At 42.4% G+C, this 17,174-nt stretch overlaps 2 protein-coding genes across 5 annotated transcripts in view; one reads left to right on the forward strand and one right to left on the reverse strand.

The window, feature by feature from the left end:
- Positions 1-12,637, forward strand: part of LOC131396196 (pyruvate dehydrogenase phosphatase regulatory subunit, mitochondrial-like) — a 31,393-nt gene extending 18,756 nt beyond the window's left edge. For all 3 annotated transcript variants that reach the window (XR_009216436.1, XM_058528265.1, XM_058528266.1), the window contains exons 4-5: positions 10,090-10,171; positions 10,269-12,637. Coding sequence is in view for 2 of the 3 variants with exons in the window: in XM_058528265.1 (XP_058384248.1) it covers positions 10,090-10,171; positions 10,269-10,329 (143 nt within the window). In the remaining variant the exon portion in view is untranslated. The remainder of the gene's footprint in view (positions 1-10,089; positions 10,172-10,268) is intronic.
- Positions 12,638-13,389: 752 nt separating this feature from the next.
- Positions 13,390-17,174, reverse strand: part of LOC131396195 (pyruvate dehydrogenase phosphatase regulatory subunit, mitochondrial) — a 52,560-nt gene continuing 48,775 nt past the window's right edge. For both annotated transcript variants that reach the window (XM_058528263.1, XM_058528264.1), the window contains exon 18: positions 13,390-16,633. In XM_058528263.1, the coding sequence (XP_058384246.1) occupies positions 16,229-16,633 (405 nt within the window). In that variant the 3' untranslated portion in view covers positions 13,390-16,228. The remainder of the gene's footprint in view (positions 16,634-17,174) is intronic.

The raw sequence follows: 17,174 nt of genomic DNA on the forward strand, positions 1-17,174 counted from the left end.
AGGTTTATTGGCCATTTTTATTTCTCCTTCGACTTGCTTTTTAATGTCCTGTGTCTACCTTTTTTTCTTATTGACTTGTGAAAGTTCTATTTTATGGCTCTTAACCTTTGACACCAAATTATATGTCAGAATTGCTCTAGACCAAACTTTAAAAGTCCTCTGGGGGAAAATAGTGGAATTTTAATCTTGTTAATGGGTGATACGTTGTTCCGATATGTAGGTCTGTTTTGGTGAGCATGATTTAACGTAGTATAACACGACATATTCTGTAGGTTCAAATACAGTGGTATTCTCCTAGATGCAGCCTTTGGTAGTGAGTAGAAAATCACTGCTGAACCCTTTGTCTGTCTTAGGGTGAAATTCAGAGAGTGATGAGCCCACAAGTCACTGGCCTAGATCACTGCAGTAGTCTGGTATATCTACTGATTTTAAAAAACAGCCTGCAAAATTTCAGTTCTCTAAGCTGGGACATTCTTGTCATGTCAGTAAAAGGCACACAGGCACACCTTGGAGATATTGCGGGTTCCGTTTCAGACCACCACAATAAAGCAAATATCGCAATAAAGTGAGTCACACTAATTTTTTGGTTTCCCAGTGCAGATAAAAGTTACGTTTACTATACTGTAGTCTATTAAGTGTGAAATAGCATTATGTCTAAGAAACTAATGTACATACTTTAGTTAAAAAATACTTTATTGGTAAAAAATGCTAAGCGTCACCTGAGCCTTCAGCGAGTCATAATCTTTTTGCTGGTGGAGGGTCTTGCCTCAATGTTGATGGCTGCTGGCTGATCAGGGTGCTGGTTGCTGCAGGCTGGGGTGGCTGTGGCAGTTTCTTAAAATTAGACAACAACGAAGTTTGCCGCATCAGTTGACTCTTCCTTTCACAGACGACTTCTCCGTAGCATGCGATGCTGTTTGATAGCATTTTACCCACAGAACTTCTTTCAAATTGGAGTCAGTCCTCTCAAATAAATGCTGCTACTTTATCAACTAACTTTTTGTAATATTATAAATCCTTCGTTGTCATTTCAACAGTCTTCACAGCTTCTTCACCAGGAGTAGATTCCATCTCAAGAAACCACTTTCTTTGCTCATCCATAAGAAGCAACTCCTCATCCGTTCAAGTTTTATCATGAGATTGCAGCAATTCAGTCAAATGTTCAGGCTCCACTTCTAATTCTAGTTCTCTTGCTCTTTCCATCACATCTGCAGTTTCTTCCTCCAGTGAAGTCTTGAACCTCTCAAGGTCATCCAGAAGGGTTGGAATCAACTTCTTCCAAACTCCTGTTAATGTTGATATTTTGATCTCTTTCCGTGAATCACGAATGTTCTTAATGGCATCTAGAATGGTGAATCCTTTCCAGAAGGTTTTCAATTTGCTTTGCCCAGATCCGTCAGAGGATCACTATCTATGGCAGCTATAGCCTTACAAAATGTATGTCTTGGAGTGATGTCAGCGTCATGGCGGGGTGAGCTTTCCCGTAAACTCTTCCCCCGATAAGATACAACAAAAGGAACAGTCACAGACCAACAACAGAATCCTAGACAGTGAAAAGCAAGATCGGAAAGATCCACACTGCCTCACTTCTGAGAGTGGAATGTGCTGGGCCCCCGGAGGAAGTGAGGAGAGGTAAGGAGAACTCCTCTCCCTCCCCATCAGATCAGCGATCCCGGTCCGTGCGGCTCCCAGAGAGCAGGGAGGGGCGTCCCTCTGCAGGGAAACCGTAGCTCTTCGGGCTCTCTCAGCCAGTGGGAAACTCCCACACAGAGGACTCAGAACTGCTACGGGGTACCATCAACATCTGAGCACCCCAGAGAGCGGATAACGAGGGGCGAACGAGAAGCCTCCCGTGCCAGAGACCCAGCTGGCAAAAGAGAGAGCCCCCCCTCCCCGCCCCCCGCAAACCAGACCCTGCAGCTCAGCTGACGAGACCAGACCAAGCGACCTCGCGGATCGCAGCGAAAAACCGGGGCAGAGCGCAGGGGGCTCAGATTACACAGCCCTTTACCCCCACACATTGGCGGCAGGTGGAAATTGCAACCAGAGATTTCCAGGATGAGGAAAAACAAAACCAATACAGGAACCACAATGCAAAGATACATGAAATCACCAGACCAGAAGGAAAATGACAAGCACCCAGAAACCAACCCTGAAGACACAGAAATCCGTAACCTAAACGACAGAGATTTCAAAATAGCTATCATAAAAACACTCAACGAAATACGAGACAACACAAACAATACAATGAGATTAGGAGTTTCTTCACAAAAGAGATTGAAATCATAAAGAAAAACCAATCAGTGCTGATGGAGATGAAGAACACAATGGAGGAGATAAAGGAGAATCTGGAATCTTTAAAGAACAGAGCTGACAACATGGAGGAAAGAATTAGCATTGTAGAGGATAGGAATACAGATATGCTCCAGATGGAAGAGGAGAGAGAACTAAGACTAAAAAGAAATGAAGAAAGTCTCCGAGAAATATCTGACTCTATTAGGAAATGCAACATAAGAATTATAGGTATTCCTGAGGGAGAAGAGAGGGAAAGAGGAACAGAGAGTCTATTCAAGGAAATAATAGCTGAGAATTTCCCAAATCTGGGGACGGAGCAGGAAATACCAGTAAGCGAAGCGAACAGGTCACCTAAATATGTCAACAGGCAAAGGCCCACTCCACGACACCTAGTGTAAGGCTAGCCAGAGTCAATGACAAAGAAACGGTATTAAAATGGGCAGCTAGGGAAAAACAAAAAATAACGTACAAAGGAACTCCCATCAGGCTCTCAGCGTATTTCTCAACAGAAACTTTACAGGCTAGGAGAAACTGGAATGATATATTCAAAATACTGAAAGACAAAAACTTTCAGCCAAGAATACTCTATCCAGCAAAAATATCCTTCAGGGCCAGCCCCGTGGCTTAGCGGTTGGGTACGCGTGCTCCGCTGCTGGCGGCCCAGGTTCGGATCCCGGGTGCGCACCGACGCACCGCTTCTCTGGCCGTGCTGAGGCCGCGTCCCACATACAGCAACTGGAAGGATGTGCAGCTATGACATACAACTATCTACTGGGGCATTGGGGGGAAAAATAAATAAATTATAGAAAGAGTATTTAAAAAAAAAATCCTTCAAATATGATGGAGAAATAGTAACTCTCCCAGATAAACAAAAGCTAAGGGAGTTCATGGCCACGAGACCCCCACTACAAGAAATACTCAAGAAGGCCCTCAGGCCTGAAAAAAAGAAGAGAAAGGGAATACAAAGCTTGGAGCAAGGAGAAAAATACGTAGATAAACTCAGAAAAATAGTAGATCTTTACCGGAATAGGTTAGCAACCACTTAAATACCGAAATCAAAGATCAAAGGAAGGAATTCACCAAAAATAAATTTAACCTCATCACTGTAAACACACAGCCACAACACAAGATAGAATAAGGTATAACAAGAACGACTTAGAAGGGGAAGAGGAAAGTGATTGAATTGACTTAGTATAAGGAAATAGGAGGCCATCAGATAATGGACTGTCTCATACACAAGATTTTTTACACAAATATCAAGGTAACCACTAAACAAATAATCAAAACAAAATCACATATGATAAAGAGAAAACTAGAAGAGTCATAAGACAGAACAACCAAACTGAATTGGCAGTCCGAAACAAATGGGACAAGAAACAAAGGAAATGCAAAAGAACCAGAAAATAAGTGACAAAACAGCAACATTAAGCCCTCATATATCAATAATTACCCTAAATGTAAATGGATTGAACTCTCCAATCAAAAGATACAGAGTGGCAGGATGGATTAAAAAGCAAGACCCAACAATATGCTGCCTCCAGGAAACACATCTCAGCTCTAAAGACAAGCACAGGCTCAGAGTGAAAGGATGGAAGACAATACTCCAAGCTAATGGCAAACAAAAGAAAGCAGGTGTTGCCATACTCATATCAGACGAAGTAGACTTCAAGATAAAACAGGTTAAGAGAGACAAAGAAGGGAAATATATAATGATAAAAGGGACACTCCACCAAGAAGACATATCACTTTTAAATATATATGCACCCAACGTAGGAGCACCAATGTACATAAAGCAACTATTAACAAACCTAAAAGGAGACATTAACAACAACACAATAATAGAAGGGGATCTTAATACCCCACTTACATCAATGGATAGATCATCCAGACAAAAAGTCAATAAAGAAATAGTAGACTTAAATGAAAAACTGGACGAGGTGGACCTAGTAGACATATAGAGAGCACTCCATCCAAAAACAGCTGACTACACATTCTTCTCAAGTGCTCATGGAACATTCTCAAGGATAGACCATATGCTGGGAAACAAAGCAAGCCTCAATAAATTTAAGAAGATTGAAATCATAACAAGCATCTTTTCAGACCATAATGCTATGAAACTGGAAATGAACCATGAAAAAAAACCTGGGAAAGTGACAAAAATGTGGAGATTAAACAACATGCTACTGAACAACCAATGGATCATTGATGAAATTAAAGGAGAAATCAAAAACTATCTGGAAACAAACGAAAATGATAATATGCCATACCAAACTATATGGGATGCAGCAAAAGCGGTCCTGAGAGGGAAACTCATAGCGATACAAGCCCACCTTAACAAACAAGAAAAAGCCCAAATAAGCAACCTTAAATTACACCTAACAGAACTAGAAAAAGAAGAAACAAAGCCCAAAGTCAGCAGAGAAGGAGAGAAATAATAAAAATCAGAGCAGAAATAAATGAAATTGAGACCAAAAAAACAGTAGAAAGGATTAATGAGACAAAGAGTTGGTTCTTTGAGAAGATAGACAAAATCGACAAACCCTTAGCCAGGCTTACTAAGAAAAAAAGAGAAAAGGCTCAAGTCAATAAAATTAGAAATGAAAGAGGAGAAATTACAACGGATACCACGGAAATACAGAGGAGTATAAGAGAATACTATGAGAAATTATATGCCAACAAATTGGACAATCTAGAAGAAATGGATAAATTCTTAGACTCATACAACCTCCCAAAACTGAACCAAGAAGAAATGGAGAATCTGAATAGACCAATCACAAGTAAAGAGATTGAAATAGTAATCAAAAACCTCCCCAAAAATAAAAGTCCAGGACCAGATGGCTTCTCCGGTGAATTTTACCAAACATTCAAAGAAGATTTAATACCCATCCTTCTCAAACTATTCCAAAAAATAGAGGCAGATGGAACACTTCCTAAATCATTCTACGAGGCCAACGTCACCCTGATACCAAAGCCAGAGAAAGACAATACAAAGAAAGAAAATTACAGGCCAGTATCGCTGATGAACATAGATGCAAAAATCCTCAACAAAATATTGGCAAACCGAATACAGCAATACATTAAAAAGATCATACACCATGATCAAGTGGGATTTATACCAGGGACGCAGGGATGGTTCAACATCCGCAAATCAATCAACGTGATACATCACACCAACAAAACAAAGAATAAAAACCACATGGTCATCTCAATAGATGCAGAGAAGGCATTTGACAAGATACAACATCCATTTATGATAAAAACTCTCAACAAAATGGGAATAGAAGGAAAGTACCTCAACATAATAAAGGCTGTTGATGACAAACCCACAGCCAACATCATACTCAACGGGAAAGACTGAAAGCCATTCCTCTGAGAACAGGAACAGGGCAGGGCTGCCCACTCTCACCACTCCTGTTCAACATAGTACTGGAGGTTTTGGCCAGAGCAGTTAGGCAAGAAAAAGAAATAAAAGGAATCCCAATAGGTAATGAAGAAGTGAAACTCTCACTATTTGCAGATGACATGATTTTATATATAGAAAACCCTAAAGAATCCGTTGGAAAACTATTAGAAATAACCAACAACTACAGCAAAGTTGCAGAGTACAAAATCAATCTACAAAAATCAGTTGCATTTCTGTATGCTAATAATGAACTAACAGAAAGAGAGCTCAAAAAGATAATACCATTTACAATTGCATCAAAAAGAATAAAATACCTAGGAATAAATCTTACCAAGGAGGTGAATGACCTATACAATGAGAACTACAAGACATTATTGAAAGAAATTGATGATGACATAAAGAAATGGAAAGATATCCCATGCACGTGGATTGGAAGAATAAACATAGTTAAAATGTCTGTATTACCTAAAGCAATATACAGATTCAATGCAATCCCAATCAGAATCCCAATGACATTCTTCACGGAAATAGAAAAAAGAATACTAAAATTTATATGGGGCAACAAAAGACCCCGAATAGCTAAAGCAATCCTAAGAAAAAAGAACAAAGCAGGAGGCATCACAATCCCTGACTTCAAAACATACTACAAAGCAATAGTAATCAAAACAGCATGGTACTGGTACAAAAACAGACACACAGATCAACGGAACAGAATTGAAAGCCCAGAAATAAAACCACACATACACGGACAGCTAATTTTCGACAAAGGAGCTAAGAACATACAATGGAGAAAGGAAAGTCTCTTCAATAAATGGTGTTGGGAAAACGGGACAGCCACATGCAAAAGAATGAAAGTGGACCATCTGCTATCGCCATTCACAAAAATTAACTCAAAATGGATCAAAGACCTGAAGGTGAGACCTGAAACTATAAAACTCATAGAAGAAAATATAGGCAACACACTATTTGACATTGGTCATAAAGGAATCTTTTCGGATGACATGCCTACCCAGACTAGGGAAACTAAAGAAAAAATAAACAAGTGGGACTTGATCAGATTAAAGAGCTTCTACAAGACAAACGAAACCAGAATCAAGGTGAACAGACAACCCACCAGCTGGGAGAGAATATTTGCAAAACATACATCTGACAAGGGGTTGATCTCCATAGTATATAAAGAACTCACACAACTGAACAACAAGAAAACAAAGAACCCAATCAAAAAATGGGCAGAGGAACTGAACAGACACATCTCCAAAGAAGATATACAGATGGCCAATAGGCATATGAAAAGGTGTTCAACATCATTAATCATCAGGGAAATGCAAATCAAAACAACACTAAAATATCACCTCATGCCCGTTAGGATGGCTATAATCACCAAGACAAAAAACAACAAATGTTGGGGAGGATGTGGAGAAACAGGAACTCTCATACACAGCTGGTGGGAATGCAAACGGGTGCAGCCTCTATGGAAAACGGTATGGAGATTCCTCAGAGAATTAAAAATAGGGATGCCCTATGATCCAGCTACCTCACTACTGGGAATCTATCCCACGAACCTGAAATCAACAATCCAAAGAGGCTTATGCACCCCTATGTTCATTGCAGCATTATTCACCATAGCCAAGAAGTGGAAGCAACCTAAGTGTCCCTCAACTGACGATTGGGTCAAGAAAATGTGGTATATATATACAATGGAATACTACTCAGCCATAAAAAAAGACAAAATCGTCCCATTTGCAACGACATGGATGGGCCTGGAGGGTATCATGTTAAGTGAAGTAAGCCAGAAGGAGAAAGACAAACACTGTATGATCTCACTCATATGTGGAATATAAACCAACACATGGACAGAGAAAACTGTATTGTGGTTACCAGGGGCAACGGGGTTGGAGGGTGGGCACAAGGGGTGAAGGGAGTCATATACATGGTATGGACAAACAAAAATGTACAACCCAAAATTTCACAATGTTAAAAACTATTAAAACATTAATTAAAAAAATGTATGTCTTAAATAATACAACTTGAAAGTTTAAATCACTCCTTGTTCCATGGGCTGCAGAATGGATGTTGTGTTAGCAGGCTTGAACATAACATTAATCTTGTTGTACGTCTCCATCTGAGCTCTTGGGTGACCAGGTGCATTGTCAATGAGCAGTAATATTTTGAAAGGAATCTTTTTCTGAGCAGGTCTCAGCAGTGGGCTTAGAATACTCAGTAAACCATGTTGTAAACATCATCTTCATCCAGGCTTTGCTGTTCCATTTATAGAGCACAGGCAGAGTAGGTTTAGCATGATTCTTAAGGGCCCTAGGATTTTCGGAATGGTAAATGAGCATGGGCTTCAGCCTAAAGTCACCAGCTGCATTAGCCCCTAACAAGAGAGTCGGCCTGTCCTTTGAAGCCAGGCATTGACTTCTCCTCTCTAGCTGTGCAAGTCCTAGATGGCATCTTCTTCCAATGTAAAGATGTTTGTCTGCACTGAAAATCTGTTGTTTAGTGTAGCCACCTTCAGTAATTATCTTAGCTAGATCTTCTGGATAACTCGCTGTAGCTTCCACATCAGCACTTGCTGCTTCACTTTGCACTTTTATGTTATGGAGATGGCTTCTTTCCTTAACCTCATAAACCAGCCTCTGCTAGCTTCAAACACTTCTTCTGCAGCTTCCTCACCTCACTCAGCCTTCATAGAATTGAAGCAAGTTAGGGCCTTGCTCTGGATTAGGCTTTGGCTTAAGGAAATGTTGTGGCTGGTTTGATCTTGTATCCAGACCACTCAGACTTTCTCCATATCAGCAATAAGGCTGTTTCGCGTTCTTATCATTTGTGTGTTCACTGGAGTAGCAATTTTAATTTCCTTCAAGAACTTTACCTTTGCATTCACAAGTTGGCTGTTTGGTGCAAGAGGCTAGCTTTCAGCCTATCTTGGCTTTCGACATGCCTTCCTCACTAAACTTAATCGCTTCTAGCTTTTGATTTAAAGAGAGATGTGCAACTCTTCCTTTCACTTGAATACTTAAAGGCCATTGTAGGGTTATTAATTGGCCTAATTTCAATATTGTTTTGTCTCAGGGAATAGGGAGGCCCGAGGAGAGAGAGAGAGAGAGAGACACGGGGGAATGGCAGGCCAGTGGAGCAGTCAGAACACACATAAGTTATCGATTAAGTACCCCATCTTATATAGATGTGGTTTGTGGCACCCGAAAACAATTACGATGGTAACATCAGAGATCACGGATCACCATAACAAATATAGTAATTATGAAAGTTTGAAATATTGCAAGAATTACCAAAATGTGAGCGAAGTGAGCAAATGCTGTTGGAAAAATGGTGCCAGCGGACTTGCTTGACACGAGGTTGCCACAGACCTTCAATTTGTTGAAAAAAGCAATATCTGCAAAGCACCATAAAGCAAAGCATAATAAAACGAGGTCTGCCTGTATGTATCTGATTTCAAAAGAAATTAAGGAAATATTTAAATTGTCCTCACTGTACTTCCTTTTTGAAAGATACCTTACTGATTCAACTTTTTGTTCATAAGAACTAAGAGTAATTGCAGTTAGGAGGATTGTCATTGACTCAAGTGTAATAATGGTTGTATCAGGTGTGTTGATTGCAAACAACAGATGTCACCTCTGGCTAACTTGGGCAAAAAGGACTTTGATGGAAGGCTGTTGGGGGCCTTTAGAGTTGGCAGGGGGCTGCTAGCTGGAGGCGAGGCAGCACGGAGGCCAGGATGTGGGGACTTGTACAGCAGGCAGTCCCTCAGCTGCAACACGAATGGTCTGGAATGGTCTGGCCAGGATGCTGCTGCTCCTGATATGAGTGACCTCCAGCCATTCACCTACTTGCTCAAGACCCCAGTACTCCAGGAGGGTCTTACTGGCTGAGCTTAGGTCACTTGCCCACTGTCTATACTGGGAAAGGAGAGGGAGGGTCCAACCTTCTGGGGGCTGATGTTGTGAGTCGCCTTCATCAAGGGTTACACTCCCACCAAAACTCGGAGGAGAAAGGTGAAACTGCCTAAAAGGAGTGAAGAACAGAGACGGATTCTAGGTGGCATCACTGCCCCCAAAAGATCTTTTAGCAATGATATGTTTCATTTTTATTGTAAGAGTGGTTTTATGTACATTATAATCTCATTTGATTCTCACAAAACTCTGAGCTCAGAATGTTTGGATAGAGAATGGAACCTTAGTTTTAGCGTATCTGGTGTGCTTTAAATTTTCAATAGAAGCTCAGAGGAAGCTACTTTACTTGCCCAAGAATAGTAAGTGGCAGTCCCAGGACTCATCACAGTTCTTCTAACTTATAATCTAGTGGGCTTGCCTCTCTGCCACCCTATGTTTGGCCTGGTCTGTCTCAGTTTGGACTGATTTTTCTTACAGGTTACATAAGGACAGGCTCAATCTTTCTGGCCCAAACTCAGGACCGGCTGATCTCTCTGAAGCGCATCAACTCAAGGCTGAAGTACGTATGAGGCTAGAAGCCTGTCCTGACTTTACTGTCAGACGGACCCCTGCCAGAGGGCCAGTGAATGTCATTGTCCCCTTGTGTTCTGTGGCAGTGTTATAGGCATCCCTTCTGAGATCATCTCCCTTCAAGATAATGACTGGAAACTATACTGAAGAGTTAGTTTGCTGGGCTTCTTCCTTTCTTCGATTACTTGTTAATGCGGTATGTAATATATTTAATCTGGTATGGTAATAATCAGGTTCATGTAATTTGAGAGTTGTCTCCTTCAAAGTAATCACCATAGGTGGCTCTCCTCATATTCCAGAAATGTCTTTGTGTAGTATGTTTTTGGAACTCTTTTGGAGTTAGTCATCGAGCCTGTGGGATGTTTTTTATACTCCTTGTCATAACAAATGTTGGTTACTCGTAGAACTGGAAATAAAAGGAGTAGGTCTGGGGCCCCCTGGCTTAGCGGTTAAGTGCGCACGCTCCGCTGCTGGCAGCCTGGGTTTGGATCCCAGGCGCGCACCGACGCACCACTTCTCCAGCCATGCTGAGGCTGCGTCCCACATACAGCAACTGGAAGGATGTGCAACTATGACATACAACTATCTGCTGGGGCTGTGGGGAAAAAAAGGAGGAGGATTGGCAATAGATGTTAGCTCAGAACCGGTGTTCCTCGGCAAAAAGAGGAGGATTAGCACAGATGTTAGCTCAGGGCTGATCTTCCTCACGAGAGAAAAAAAAAAAAAAAGGAGTAGATCTGGAAGAAGAGATGAGATTGTTGTAGACATATTAGCCTTCCTATAGATTCCCAGATGAGTTACTCAAAAAATATTTGGGTAAACAGCATCAAGTCCAGTGACTAAATTTGTGGATGGAAGCTGAGCACAGTAAAGGATCACTGGCTGCTTCTCTCAGATAATATTCTTCTCTTCCTGTTATTGTGAGCAAGAATGCACACATCCTGTTTTCCATACAGACATGGGCGATACGTCAAGTGCCACGTTCCTCCGATGAAGTCATTTGTAAGGCAGGATGGCAGATTCAGTGACAGGGATAGTGACTGCAGGAGGAAGATGGGAGGCTTTCTCTCTCAGCCATGCCCCCACTGCACGCAGGGTAACATAAATAGCCTGTCTCTTCTTTACCTCGGTTTCCAAATTTTTACTCTTTGGTAACCCTGGTATAAATGGTTTTATGCATGTTTATCTTTTGAGATAGCAAGTACATATATCAGGTTACTTCAAATGAAGAACACTTCACAAGTAGACACAGCAAGAGTTATTAAAATGTCTGTTTATTCCTTTACAAACCTAGTAACATGAAAAGAAAATCTTAATTGAAATCTGGCTTGATAGAAATACAGTGCACAATGTTAATACCACATTCATTGAGGGTAGAAATGCTCGGTCACCCTGTGTGTCTAAAGTCACCAGGGCTCATGTGTTTACTAAAGTGCCTCAAATGTCTTCAGGACCACATGCTAACTCTACACAGGGACAGAAAAGGGCTGAGCTGAACTGCACATTTACAAATGCAAGTAATGAGCTATAGCACTTTACAGTAATTACAATGGCACTTTCATACATCCCAAGAGTTGACCAGAGAGTAAAGTGTTAACCGTGTGCTAGAAAACTCTTCACTGAAACAAGCTGCAGAAGCTTTCTACCCTGCAGCCCCCATGTGTCTGGGGAAGAAGAGGCTATGCGGGGTGGATGGCAACACGCTTCTTTTCGTCCTTCCTCTCTACACCCACCATGTGACATTCTGGAGTGTAAGGCACTAGAACCTGGCTTGGAGAAAAGAGTTGCTCCAACTCCAGTTCTTGGTGTGCAAAGGAAATCCTGGCTTAGATCTTCTGAAACAGATGCTAAAAATATCCTCCCCACCTCTTGTAATTTCTGTCCTTGAGAGACAGAAAAATGAGAAGGCAGAAGAAGGTTTGCAAAAGATAAAAATATATCATGAGAAGCTAGCCCATGAAGAAATGTGTAATTCTCCAAGGGCTGCAGACACTCTGCTCAGAAAAGTCAAGAATCATATTATACAAGGAACAACTCTGGTGTTTAATGGACAAAGGTAAAGACATACAAAAATACTCAGTCCTCTTGAAAAATAGTGCATTTGTAGTGATGATGGACTGCAAATGGGAGCCCCATAGGGACAATGAAGGAGCCTTACAACTCAGCACCTTGAAGTGGAGGCCAAGAGTGGGGGTGGTGGTGTGGGGGCAGGCGCTGACAGGCAGATCCATAGCTCATTCATGAGTTACTGCACAACGTGGTTAATGCCTATAACATCTTATTTCATCTATAGTTTCTTCCACTCAAGTGTGCTGCTCCTGAATCCATGTGCCTGCAAATGACATGTGTGAGGTGAAAATTCTTTACTCAGGAGAATTTTCCCTATATCTTGTTGATAAAATGCTGCTTATATCAAGGTTTGTGAGGAGGAGGGTGTGCAGAAATAAAATGAAAACAGCGGAAGGTTGGAATACAGTTTAAGCACTGTTGACCAAACCTCTAGCTTAGATACTAAAGAGGATCTGTGCTGACTATACTGGCTAAGGGGCAACAAAGAGATTAAAAATGAACCTCGTAGCTAACCCCTGAAAGCAAGCCAGTGCAATTGTTCTACCAGGACACAGCCTTGTAAGGGTCAGAACCAAGCCTATAGGTCATAGAAGATTCCCCTTTATCTGCCTCAGGTTCTCAAGGAATGAACACTGACTCAAATACCAGTAAATGTGTCCATAAGCCACAGGATAAACAGAGCCAGGAATCAAGGCAGTGGGTCATCTCTTCAGTGAAGCAAAGCCACTTTTAGAAAGCTGTCATTCCTGCCACATATATGGTGGTGGTAGGGAGGGGTTAACATTTCAAGTGCATGCAAAGGCAGGGTAATAGAGAAAGCTAAAAGTTATTTTTCATGTTTTAGTTACTTTCTTAGAAACAAAAGCCCAGGGAAGAAGGTAAAACTCTTGGTCTGTACAAGGAGATGGAATCCAGGGACAGCATGCCTCCTGATGAGAGTCAAAATAACTGGACTCTATTCCTACAGAAATGGGATTTTTTGGGCCAAAGTGAAACTGAGGTTAACCACCTCCCACAGTTGGGGGTACAGGGACTCCACAGAAGAGCATTAGGAATGCAGTGGGAATTGTTCAGTTCTCTCTCCTGGAGCACGTCTTGCCCATGTGGTGCTATGTGACTGCAACACAAATTAACAGGCCACCCAAGCAGCTACTTCTTGTCCCTTTTTGCTCTTAAGACTTTCTGAATTCTCAGTGCCATTATCACAGACAGGAAATCTTTCTGATGCAAGCCTCAATGTAAGTCAAATGACCGTGGCAGTGCCAAGACACAGGATTTACATGTGGCATGAGTAACTAGGAGCTTAGAACATACGTCAAGGGAGGAGAAGGCCCACAGGAGACTTAACAACCCTGGGTCTTCATTTGCTTGAGGCCAACACACTCTGTGTTTCTAGGTTCAAAAAGATTCTTCAATTGAATATGCTGACCAGATAGAAGAGAAGAGTACAGAGCCTCTCCCCCAAGAGGTGATGACGGATCATTTCAGAGAGAAAAAAGTACCAATCACCTAAAATGAAAAGTTCAGCTACCCATTCACAAGAATCCAGAATCCCCTGAATCTCTAGGGAGAGGTAAGTTGTCACACAAGGCAAACACTGTCCAAGAGATGGAAATGACACAGAAATGAGGGTGTCTTGATTGTCAATTATGCGAGAGGCAGGAAAGAGTCACCTTCTTCAGATTTAGGACCAAATACAGAAAACTACCAGATCCACACTGACTATATTGGAATGAACCAAAAGAGACTTCAAGGATGAATTTTCAAGTGCCAAAAGGTAAATATGTATGTTTCAGGGCACTCAACAAACAAGTGATGCCCCAGAAGATTAACATCTTAGCAGTGTCTTGGGAATGTGACTCCTATTTATGGACAAGATGTAATTGATGCATAAATATAGAATTTCTTTTGGATTCAATCCCAAATAATTTTTCATTTATAAAGACGGCTTTGGAGTAGTGCAGAGCATGGGATACCTTTAGCTCTATATCATCTGTTTCCATCTTCTTGGGTCAGTCAGATCACTTCTGGTAACACCTGCATTGGCCAAATGCCCTTTTCCTACTGTCCCAAGTCCTTCACAGCTGCTGTTCACAGCTCTGTTCTCCAGCTGGGCAACACCTCTCCTCCTTTCTCTTCTTTGCCTACGAGCAGCATCTCTCAGCTAGTTAAATACACATTGGCACCAAAACAGCAAGGCCCCCAAACAGAATTCTAATCACATGCTGCTCCATTACTAAATCAACTAGTGTCCCCCCTTTTTAGGTCTTAAAAGTCAGTAATCAAGGAGGAGTATTCTGGCTGGGGAAATGGCAAGAAATGTCTAGAAGGAACCAGTCTGATTAAGCAGGTCAACAGAGATCCCAAAGAAATGCCAGAGCAGACAAAATTTTAAGCTGCTCTAATAAAATGAAAGGATCCTCTTAATATACTTATAGACCATCAGAGCTAATGCTTCCAAGGTACCAAGACAACAAAGGCTATAGTTGAACTTCTCTAACAGCACTTTGCACTTAAAAAAAAAAGAGTAGCGCAGTTATTATGCAAGGAAAAATGGAGTGATGAGATGATAGCACAGTCTGTGATATCCAGGTTTCACCCTTAGAAAACAGAAACACCACTTACAAGTCTGCAGGGCCCTCTTGGGGTACCCCAAGTCATTTTCTATTCCAGAGGATATAGAGAGATGGCTGGATGGGGGAAAAAAAGAGCCTGGAAGGAAAAGATGGAAAGCAGTCTTCTAGGCTCATGTAACGTACGCACTCCATACTCAGAACTCCCACTGGGACTGTGTGGGTCTTCTCTGTGTGGATCTGTCTGTTCCGTGCCAGAGGAAGCAAAACTTCGGATCCCAGTAGCTCTCTCAACCTCTGCATGGCCAGCAAACTTTAATTACTCAAGGATGGCACGCCCTGCCTTCTCCTCCCTGTTCTAAAGGGAAAGAAATGTGTTGCTGAGCTAGTGGGCCTATTACAGGAGGCATAAGTGAGGCTGAACTGATAAAGTCAAACGCAGTGGAGAAGACGAAAATCCAAGATGGGATGACTGAACTGTGAGTAGCTGAAAGAACAGCAGCACTCTTTTACTAGTAGAAAACTCAGCATCAGTGGTGGTGTACTTCCTGAGGTCAGACCGTTTCAGCTGGGAAAAGCAACACAAAATCAACAACATGGTTTTTTCCTTTCAAACACTATGGCTTACTTGTCTACTCAGCCAAACAAACACACACACCAAACCCCTCAGTTATAGAGATTAGCAAGAGATGAAGAAAATTATAGGCAAGTGGCCCTGGCCCAACAGTCTGATAACTAGTTCTGTAGGGAGGCTGGGGATGGTGCCAGGTTAACTATTTATCTCTGCTGCAGACCAGATAATATCCACACAATGCCTCTCAGTGAGGTAGATGGTCATCCTCTTGTAGAGGTATCAGGGTGCCAGTCCACAGCACAATGGAACAGGAGAATGATCTGCCTAGCTAAAAGGCACAAGCTATTACACAAGAGTTGTATCAAACATACAGCAACCCACCCAAATGAACAGGTTACTCTGCGAAAACTTAGCCCCACAGAGCTGGACTCTTGCCCTGAGGCCTGCATACCACCAGCTTCCCTTATTCAAGACACAGCATTTGAAATCAGACTGTCACAGTAACCCACTTCCACAACTGGAGTTTGCTTCTGTCCCGCCTGTCAGACATGCGTCTTGTCACCATGGGAATCTGAGAGGGGTGGAGGGATGGGAAGAACAGCCCAGAGTGAGTAGCAGGAGATGGGGAACTGCAAAAGGGAGGAGGAGAAGATGGAAGGACAAGAGAAGCTGCAAAGCAAAAAGTTTAAAAGTAGGAAAAGTTTAAAATTATATCAAGGCGATAAGAGATGGGAGGCACAGGTTAAATCAAGAAGAGTGTTGGGCTCAGAAAGAGGAGAGAAGCTCCTAAGATGGTGAGAAAAATGGGAGGAGACAAGACTGCCTGGCATTACTTTCCGTGCAAGTCACTTAGCTCCACGTCATCCTTTCGGCGCTTATGGGTGAAGAGGGAGGTAACCGGGTAGAGCTTAGCCTTGGCCTGGAACCGGTGACCCGCGATGTCAATCTCATACTCTCCCCGGTTGATGAAATCTGCTGTCACCACCTGCTCTTCCCCAGTGTCCTCGGAGAAATTGTGCACGAAGCCCAGGCAAACATGGCGCTCCAGGGTGTAGCTATAGGCACTGCTGGTGGTCTTGCCAACATACTGCCCATTTCGGTAAATGGGCTCTCCCCACCAAGGCCAGAGGTCCAGGTCTGTGTCATGGTCATCCAGGATGAACATGGTGAAGCGTTTATACACCCCATTCTGCTTCTGCTGCAGCAGGGCATCTCGCCCAATGAAATCCATCCCCTAGGAAAGAAAGGTAATGCTGAGATGTCATCTACATTCTGACCCTCAGCACCTGAGTAGGACAAAGGGAAGGGTCCCCTGCAGTAGAGTGCAACACTCTTCCCCCGACACTCCTACAAGCTTTGGGGAAATTGTGTGTTTACCTCATGTTAAAAAGTATGTTCACAATATAAAAGACACCTTCAGAGAATTTTTCTGTTTTGTAAATACAGGTTTCAATCACAAGGCCACATAGAGCAAAAACATTTAGGAAGAAAAATTGACATTCAAAAATACTTGCTAGGGGCCAGGCCCATGGCTTAGTGGTTAGGTGCGTGCGCTCTACTGCTGGCGGCCCGGGTTCGGATCCTGGGCGCGCACCGACACACCGCTTCTCCGGCCATGCTGAGGCCACATCCCACATACAGCAACTAGAAGGATGTGCAACAATGACATACAACTATCTACTGGGGCTTTGGGGTGGGGGGGGGGGGAGGAGGAGGATTGGCAATAGATGTTAGCTCAGAGCCAATCTTCCTCAGCAAAAAGAGGAGGATTAGCA

This window comes from Diceros bicornis, chromosome 32 (genome assembly GCF_020826845.1).
Source record: "Diceros bicornis minor isolate mBicDic1 chromosome 32, mDicBic1.mat.cur, whole genome shotgun sequence".
Classification (NCBI taxonomy): domain Eukaryota; kingdom Metazoa; phylum Chordata; class Mammalia; order Perissodactyla; family Rhinocerotidae; genus Diceros; species Diceros bicornis.